The sequence below is a fragment of the Crinia signifera genome, chromosome 1 (genome assembly GCF_055691185.1).
Source record: "Crinia signifera chromosome 1, ASM5569118v1, whole genome shotgun sequence".
Lineage (NCBI taxonomy): Eukaryota > Metazoa > Chordata > Amphibia > Anura > Myobatrachidae > Crinia > Crinia signifera.
Window position 1 is genome coordinate 136,780,439 of NC_139217.1, and position 10,093 is coordinate 136,790,531.

Sequence of the window (10,093 nt, forward strand, 5' to 3'; positions counted from 1 at the left end):
AACCTAAAGATGGTCGACAGTCATTAGGTCGACACCGTTGGGTCAACAGGTGCCTAGGTCGACACAACTGTTAGGTCGACAGTGAAATGGTCGACATGGGGTTTTTCACAGGTTTTTTTACCCGAATGTCAACTAGTGGATGCTGGGGCATAAAAAACCGCCTGTCGGCACATGTCTGTTCAAAAATTAGTGCAAAACCCCATATCGACCTTTTGACTGTCAACCTAACCCACGTCGACCTAACATTTGTGTCGACCTTGTCCCATGTCGACTTTGTGCCATGCCGACCCAGACACCTGTCGACCTAATGACTGTCGACCAACCGACCGTATCCCAAAACAATACAGCATGTGCAGGTTTGTGCACCCTACAAGCTAGAAGGTTTCTAAAAGGTGCGTACACACGGGCTATAATCGATGAGCAACCATATTGCCAGCGATTGGAGTGTGCGCGCTCCCGTTTTCAGCCCCGTTCTAATCGCAGGAGCTTGAACCTGCGACCAGCTGATTCCCTCTGCGGCTCCCCCGGCAGAGGTTCCCTGTCATCAGCGACCATCTCTGGTCGCTGAGGAAAAGGAGACACTGAGCATGCACTGTCTGCTGTAGCTCTTTACAGATATTAAAAATGATTCTAGCCTGTGACTAAAGGCCATACCAAGACCGTCTCTTCTCCCTCCTGTAAGTGTACTTTATGGCTAATTTGGAGGAGTGTTTTGGACCTTTATCTTGCTGAAATATACAACTTTTCAGCTTCAATTATTTCTCTAACTCTAGGACATCAGCTTCCAGGGTTGTTAATAATTAGCTGAACCAAACGTTCTTTTCAATCCAGCAATAAATACTGACTGCAATCAGGCTGGGTGCTATCAGGCTGGGTGCAATCATCGATAGGCTGCGCATGTATGCTGCCCACAGTACGCATGCACGAAGCCATCCTGTGATGAAAGCCTGCTTTGTTTCTTTACCCACTGGCCGTTTGCAAGGCGATGTACAGGAAGCCGGGGTTTGGGTGTGGTAACCGGCCATTATCTGTGAGCGTCAGTGAAAATGCGGGCTTGCCCAGGCGTTTTAGGGTAATGGTGTGGGACGTCAGCTCTGGCCCCCATCAGCCTGTCTCTATCGCCGCCACCAAGTCCCGGGCTACCGACAGACTACACACACTGGGAATATCATTCGATGGTGAGCTGCAAAAAGGATTTGCAGGATAATTCCTGATCCCACTACCTTTCGCAAGCTGTGCTTAGCAATTCGCAGGCTTGCAAAGGCCAGGATTTCCCTCTGGTGGACTGGCTTATATACATGATCACTGGGCTCTGAAAATTAGCAGCTGTGGGATAATGTCTTGAACAGCCCCATAATCTAAAATCCTAAAAGCTCTACCTACTTGCCTTATTAATTATACTTCGCAGCTTACCGAGTGAACCAGAATAAGGGCCAGAATGTGCCTATATCAATGCAACAGCAACATGTTTTACAGAAAAAGAAAAAGTGTACCAAAACAAACTAAGAACAACAGCTCACAGAATCAATGTCCCAGCTGAAACATTTAGGTCCAACTCTAAAACAGCCCATACACGCTGCGATGCGGGCTGTCCCGATGTGTGCGTTGAGGTGCGCGCTGCCGCGGCACCTCATTGCACAGTACAAAAAGTATGTGCTTACACATACTTTTTGTACTTAGTTCTCATCACATCGCATTGCATGCACAAAGCATGCACAGGCAATGCAATGTGATGTGATCTGTGCTATTTAAGCCCACAACGCACGCAAGCATCGGGGCGTGTATGGGCAGCTTAACTGACGCAGGGCTGATATCGCAGGTAAAAGCCTACAGCCACATCCTATTTATAGTCAATTAGAAATCTTAATTAAGTAGACAAGGGTCACCATGGAAGGTAAAAAGAGGACGCTATGGAAAGCCGTCCACTCACTTGCTCATCTGCTCGTAATATCACTGCTATTTACATGAGAACATGATTCAATTAGTGTGAATTCTCCTGCTCCTGAACCCTTGAGGATGTACTTTATCTCACAGTGTTATGAGAAAAGGGTGCTACTGTAGGGTCATGCATGGGGAAAACACACTGACTTTAACCCTTTCAGTGCCAACGTTTCTGTTAGGTTCCTCAAAATATCTGCTAAAAATGCCAGTGCTGCTCACCATGACTGTTCTTTTAGTATAAATAAATAAATAAATACAGTCAAGTCAATTGAAGTTTAGTTAAATATTGCACACAAAAAGCTCAACGCTGGCAGTTTTAGTGGCTATTTTGAAGATCTCACAGCAAAGTTGGCACTCAAAGGGTTAATTAAATAGTCTTGAAAAACGAAGCACAGTAATTAGCTGTGTGGTTTAATTGAATATGCCTGTATATCGCCAGCAGTACTTAGCATTTTGTATCACTGGTTGCAGCATTGCTACATTCTGTATAAAGCACCACAATGTATGTGTGTACCATCAGTGAGATAGTATACATAAATCGGTCATCAATACAAAGTTTAAAATAGCCAAGACAGTAGGTTGTGTAATGCTGTGCACACACGGGGGAGATATATTGCTCAGCCATATATTGCTGAGCAATATATTGCTCAGTTTCTCCTGTTCATCAGCGACCAGAGAGCATGTTCCTGCGACCAGCGATCACCACAGGGGCAAAAACGGGAGCGCCCACCCGGCGATATATCGCCGGTGCACACTCCCATTGCGGGCAATATGGTCGCTCAGTGACCATATTTCCCGCGATTTTGGACAAAATCGCCCCCGTGTGTACGCACCTTAACATTATTGTGAAATGCTGCATTGTGCTCAGAAGTCAGAATACAAGCATGTGCTGTCCAGATAGTCAACAACATGCCAGGAGTTATTCAGCTACCCAGAGTTCACAATACAGACACCAACATCCTACTATCAGGAGACCAGCGCCGGAATCGGACATAAATGAGGATGCTGGTGCTGGAATGCAGACTGCCGGGACACCAAACATAAGTACATGAGGCAGGTTAGTCAGTGTTGTGGGGAAGGGGTGCCGGATGACGCTCCGACAGGGGGATCCTGACTCACAGGAGCTATTCTCCCTTGTGGGGGTCCAAGACCCCCATTGAGGGAGAATAGAACCTGTGGCGAACCACTGAGCATTCAAGGGGCTTCTTTGCGCTCGCCCCCGTCGGAGCACCGGCAGTCAGGATTTCCCCTGTCGGAGCACCATACCACACCCATGGGGAAGATTAGACACTTAGAAGGGGAGGATGAGATTGTGCTAAGGCAGTGGTAGCCAACCCTAGCCCTCGAGAGCTACCAACAGTTCACATTTTCCAGACAACCTAGCTGCTGCACAGCTGCACTCATTAATCACTGACACATTTTAAAAGATCCACAGATGGAGCTAATTAGCTCACTTGTGATTCTGTGAGGAGACCTGCAAAACATGCACTGTTGGTAGCTCTCGAGGACTAGGGTTGGCTACCCCAGTGCTAAGGGGTAGTGGGGTTAGGGCGATGCAGTGGTAGGGTAAGTATACTTAACAGACCCGTCAATATTCCCTCCATCTGGATACTGGCATTCAGAATACTGATCATCCATATGTATCCTCACCACACATGCCCAGTAATTTTTGAAAGTGCATTATATCTTAAAACAGTTTAACTTTGTTGGAGTTTAACAAAATGCATCTCTCTAGTTTTCATAGCAGGTCATGGAGACTGCGGTCGCTACTTGCTTCACTGCTGCATTTTTGGACGCAGCAGCAATGCAAAAATATGCAAATGCAAAACAAAGCATCTGCAAAAAAATAAAGAGGACTTCTGCCGCCATTGCAGATCCGTGTGCTGCATCAGTTGCAGTCATCGTCCATTTTCGTAGGTCTAGCCTTACTCAGAATGGGCAGTGGCACACCTCTGCTGGGGACAAAAAAACCTGGCTTTGGCACTTAGAGACAACGTGCCCATGTTTTGTAAAATAATCACTGCTCCCCCTCCACCCCCCAAACAGTACTGCTGCTTTGGGTCTCTGCGAGACTCCCACAGACAGATTGGCGTGCAGTACAAATCCTATATGTGTGCTGATTTATAAACATTGGAGCTCAGTATAAACCATTAGTTTCCATGCAATCCGGCATCAGGCCCTATGTTACAATGCAAACTTAGAGGGACCACAGAAGAGGTCATCGATTTCGCTACAGCAGGGGAATTCAACATGGGGGCCTCCAGCTGCTGTGGAACTAGACACCACACAGAACAACAACTGCTGCTTTTTCTTCTATTAATTACCATGTTGTCAGTGACAATACCCCCTGTGGATTCCTTCAACTTTTCACACATAGGGACTAGTGCAGAGGATTTCTTCTCTTTATGAACTACACATCCCATGCTATAAGGGCATACTGAAACAGTGGCAGGTCATGCTGAGTTTTGTAGTTCCACAGAACCTGGAGGGCTAAATGTTGAATAATCCCATTCTATAATATACAGCTTTATGGGGCTGATCATCTATAGCCGTGTACACATGCAGCCATATAGGCGGATGTCGCTGGCGACCATACTGCCATTGATGGGAGTGTGCCCCGGCAATAAATCGCTGGGTGCGCGCTCCCGTTTTCAGCCCGTTATAAATCGCTGGTCGCAGGAGCTGCTGATTACCTCTGCAGCTCACCCAGCAGAGGTTTATTTTCATCAGCGACAATCTCTGGTCGTCGAGGAAAAGGAGACATTGAGCGATATATTGCTCAGCAATATATCGCCCCGTGTGTACACACCTTATGAGTTTAAATTACATGCAACAAATTTTAAAACTTGTTGGGTAAGATATATGATGCTCCAGCCCAATCGGCTCCTGTTATGTGTTAGAAAAATGGCAGTTTGGGGCACCTAGAACTCATTGTGCTTTATATAACCTGATGAATTGGCCCTATTAGGAAGAAGCAGGGAAAGCAGAGAGAGACACTCACATGTTAGGATGTGTAATGTAAACACAGTTGTATCTTGAACTAGACATGGGTGTGCAGGGAATGATGTGGTATAAAGGACACATGAGTGTGTGTGTGTGTGTGTGTGTGTGTGTGTGTGTGTGTGTGTGTATATACAGTATGCCTATGAGGTATAAGGCGATCATGTACCGGCGCTGTTGTCCCAGCAGGACAGTTACTATGTTTACATGGAACCAGCTGAGAGATCCCCCCGCCTCTACAGCACACATCAATGGGAGGCTTCTCCACAGCTGATCATCACACAGGTGCAACCTCCTTATGGATGCGGGCACAGCAGCAGTTCTTCCTGACTTCTCACACAGGCGCTGCTGCTTCCCACCTTATAGAGACAGCTCTGGAAACCTCACATCCCCCTGACTGTGCTGCCGGGCACGGTGCTCCAAGGCTGAGCCACATACAGGGCAGTTACACGTACAGCACAAGGTACACGATCAGCCTGTAGCACTGGGACCTGACTGGCGGCCATGTGTTGTGCCCACCCACAGTCCTCACTGCAGCTTATCGCGTTCTCCGGCCCCACGTTACAGCACATCACATACTCTGTACATTACACACACACACACCTGAGCCGTCACCTCATATCTAGGCCACAGCTGTCCGGGAGCAAGCGCTGCCACCGCGTCTGCAGCACATCTCACCTCCCTGCAGCGCTCCATAATAGAGAGCCGTTATAGCGGCTACAACCCACGGATCTCCTCTTCTAGTACACGCGTGTAAACTTTCCCAGTAGCCACGTGTTCCATCAGCACTTGTCCCCAGCCCCCACCTCAGGCGACAGCAGCTAAATAAACAACTGGGAGGTTTCCCCACCGTGGCCGTGCCCCACGCAACTCTGGGCTGCCTACGAGAGAGGGCGGGCAGCTGATTGGTGGGCGCAGTCCCCGGGCCACCATCTGCAGAAGGCGGCGGCAGTGCCCGGGCACCAGCGGGGACACGAGTGGCAGCAGCCCGTGCACCTGCCCGGCCCCGCCCCCCACTCCCTCCTCAAGTAGCGGTCGCCGCCGCACGTCCCGTCCCCGGCCAAGCACCGATGTATCCCCTGCTCCCGCAGCGTCCCCGGGGGACCGCCCCTCTCCGAGCAACGCGGGGACTGCGCTCTCCCAGCCCAGGCCCCAGTGATCACTGTGTGACCTCCCGCCGGGCAGCGCTCACTGTCACACCGCCTCCCGGTGCTAGGCCACAGAGTCGCAGCACTGTCCCCCACAGCAGCACATGTGGAAGTCAGCAGCCCAGCGCCGCCACCATCCTCCTCAACGCCAGTCCCCCGCACTCGCTGGCGGGATAGCGAGCGTCTGTTGCACGATCAAGAACCAAATCTTTTGGCGCCATATTAATGACGTACTAGATTATTCTCCCACCAGGCAGCGGCGACCTTGGCAGCGCTCAGCGCCCCCGGGCTCCCCCAACTCCTGCCCCGGGAGCCACCGTGCAGCGGGAAGCCGGGCACGCCACACGCGCCTGCCGCCACCATGGGAACACTCCCCCCACCCCCAGTACACACAGAGCCAGCGGTAACACGGGTGACTGTACCTGCAGCCCGGGCACTCCTGGCCGCCTTCCCCGCACTCTCGGATGGCTGATCCGCTCCCACGGCCCGGCCGGCGTCGGCGGCTGCCTGTGCTGGGGGTGGGGGGGAGCAGGCGGGCGCTCCGCTCTCACAGACACATGCACTCTGTCACTGACGTTATTTACTTGTTATGGAGGAAGGACTCAGGGAATCCAACTCATTTCTGGGTCACTGCTGCCACAGGGGGGAGCACTCTGATCTCCTGCCAGAGCCCGGCACAGGAGGGAGGGGGGAGAGGAGGGAAACACCGGCTAGTAGCGGCTGACACATGGCAAGCAGCCTCCTCACCTGCAGCTACAGGACGGGGGATAGTACTACAGGTCCCAGCAATGCCTGCCTGCCCGGGAACCTGCATACTGCGCAGTATTCCCCACCCACACAGGAGCTGCACACACCCATGTAACTGCTGTGTCATGTGTGTGTGACATGTCAGCAAAGTCACGAAGAAATCTGCTCATTTCTTTTTTCCATTGAGTTTACATTAATTGTAAAAATGATCCTGGAGTGATGTGATGGATCGCCTGGTCAATTTGAGTTTGTCACAAGCACATTTGTTGCCCATCAAAATCACACTGTTCACAATATCCCTTCTCCACAAGTGAAACGTCAACATGTGACGTGAGAAGGCCAACATGAGACTTCATAATTCTTTTCATATTTTTTACTTTACCATCCACATAGACCAGTGGTTCCCAACCCTGGTCCTCAAGTACCCCCAACAGTGAACGTTTTCCAGGTCACCCGGCAGGTGCACTCATTATTCAGGCACATTTGAAAAGATCCACAGGTGGAGCTAATTATGTCACTTGTGATTTTGTGTGGAGACCTGCAAAACATGCACTGTTGGGGGTACTTAAGGACCAGGGTTGGGAACCACTGACATAGACTATCATTGGGAATGGTAAATGGGCACCTGGCTAGAAGAATGGCGAGATAGATCGACAGTGACTATTGGTCTACACATGTGAAAAGGGTTGACACAAAAGGTCCACATGGAAATGGTCGACACTAGTTTTAACGTTTTTGCTGCCTAGGTCGACATGGGTGTAACGCTTTGCTTGCCATGCTTTGGCTCAGTACCTCGCTACGGTCGGCATATTATTTATATTCGCCATCTATGCAGATATGGATGGAGAAGTAAGAACAAGTTAGTTTAAAAACAAAAATCATGAAAAACTTGGGTACTTATATGTTATTTGGGTGCCCACTAAACTATTTGCTTAGTTTTCCGCTGCGCTCGCCACACTATATAAAATCAACTCCATGCCAACTACATGGATAGTGGGGGTATGAGCATACTAACTATAGTGGGTGCACAACTAACATATAAGTACCAAAACTTGTGTTGACCATTACCATGTAGACCGTATTCATGTGTCAAACTATTTACTGTTGATCTAGAGCAGCAGTGGCCAAACCTGTCCTCAAGATCTAACAACAGTTCATGTTTTTCAGGCAACCTGTGGCTCTATAGTAGGAATGATGCATCAGGTTTGAAAACGTGACAGTTAGTAATGACTACAGCTGTGCACCCGCTAGGTGATTTGGAAAAAGTGGTAGAATGGTAGATTTTGAGGACCGGCTGGCCATCCTTGACCTAGTCACTGTGGACCTATCAACCGGAACCAATGGAAAGTATCTACAGTCAAATTTAGCACCACTATAGGGCCTGGTTTGGAGAAGTACATAAACCCAATGGTTTACATACCATTCCAATCTGTACTTAATAAAGGACATAATGGGCCAGGTGTTTAAAGCTTCAAAAAGTGATAAAGTAGAGAGTGATAAACAACCAGCCAATCAGCTCCTACCTGTAATTTAAGACCCAGCCTGTAACATGCCAATTAAGAGCTGACTGTCTGGTTATTTATCTCTCCATTTTATCACTTTTTGAAGCTTAATCATGGTTGCCTACCTGACACTCTCCTTCAGGGAGAAAATGCTCTGTTCCTGGACTTCCCTGGTAATGTATGATTAGCATCACCTGTGGTGACACACCTTTCTTATTAATTACCTAGCTCCCCACAGGTGATGACAATCATGCATTACCAGGAATGTTCAGGAACAGAGCATTTTCTCCCTGAAGGAGTGGGTCAGATAGGCAACCATGAGCTTAATACATCTGGCCCAATGTATGAAACCAACAGTGCAGGTTTAAGTGATATCCAGGCTTCAGCACAGATGGTTTAATCAGAATCCCTCAGATACTAATTAAGTCACCTGTGCTCAAGTTTGGATATCTAGAAAACCTGCACTGTTGGTGTGCCTTGAGGACTGTGGTTGGGAATGCCCGCACTGGACGATACAGTGAACGATATCACTCAGAAAGCCTTTCACTATATCCTCTAGTTCAGGCATGTCCAAACTATGGTCCTCCAGCTGCTGTCTCATCATGCCTTGCCACAGTTTTGCTATTAGGGAATGATGAAACTATGGCAAGGCATGCTGGGATGTGTAGTTTCACACCAGCTGGAGGGCCACAGTTTGGACATGCCTGCTCTAGTGTGTATGGGGCTTTATGCTGAGCTGGCAAAGTATTTGGGCCTTATCCTGCTAGACTGTTGACATCCTGGCAATAGTTTGATTAACCCCAAAAGGTTGACATGCACAAGGTCAACACAGGGAAAAGATTGAAATGTTTTTTTGTTTTTTTTTTAAAACATGTCAATTTTGACAACTGAGAAAGTGAACCCCCAATTAGAGCACCGCATCCTCTTGCATAGCTCTCTACTCAAACGCATGAGCTTTAGACATTCATTCATAAGACACTGCATGACCTGCCATATTCATGTGTTATAAAGAATATATTATCTTATAGTTGAAGTATTTGTGTCAAGTGTATTTTCCCGATTTTCTCGTACAATTCCGATGGTAGGGCGGCTGCACATGTGCAGAATGGGACATATGTCCTTTTGTGCTGTGCTCCCAAGCCACAGCTTGCTTGATTAACAGCCTACTGGCATTTGGGGGAGGGCGGTGGGTGGAAATAGCCAGCATTCCTGAAAATAGAGGTTTATTGCTCCAATTTCTAGGATTGGTCAGTGTCTGCTTTTTAGACACAGATTGCCTGAACTCTCCAGCATAAACAACACCGCCATCCTAAGGGTTAACATGCCCATACAATGTGCAATATGGTCTTTTTTCATGAAATTACAAAGCATTGCTGTGATTGATCCCATGAATACTGGCACGTTGCAGGTGGTGTTGGTGTGATGCGAGACGTGCTCCTGTGCGCCTCGCATCCCAATCACAGATCTCAATGGCTGCCACAAGAATTGTCTCAACCCGTTCAGCCCTAATAGGATCGCATGAGATACATTGCATGCAAAAGGATCACATACAATGTATCATATGCGATCCTGTCCCCCAAGAAGGTCCTGCCCTAATTGCATGCAACCAGTTGGTGAGATACATCTCACCGGTATATGGGCACCTTTACTTAAATGATCCGATGCTGCATCTGCCGGCACAGTAGCTTGCGCCGAAATAAGCAGAAGGCGTGATCTATTTAACCAAGACATCTCCTGCTGTATCTACATTTTTCC

General features: G+C 48.5%; 1 protein-coding gene across 7 annotated transcripts in view; it reads right to left on the reverse strand.

The window, feature by feature from the left end:
• The window catches only part of JADE1 (jade family PHD finger 1), a 70,760-nt gene extending 63,888 nt beyond the window's left edge, over window positions 1-6,872 (reverse strand). The window contains exon 1 of one of the 7 annotated variants that reach the window (XM_083173990.1): window positions 6,837-6,872. Coding sequence is in view for 3 of the 7 variants with exons in the window: in XM_083173948.1 (XP_083030074.1) it covers window positions 5,545-5,637 (93 nt within the window). In the remaining 4 variants the exon portion in view is untranslated. The other 6 variants (XM_083173981.1, XM_083173974.1, XM_083173999.1 and 3 more) reach the window with 6 other exon arrangements.
• Window positions 6,873-10,093: the final 3,221 nt, after the last annotated feature.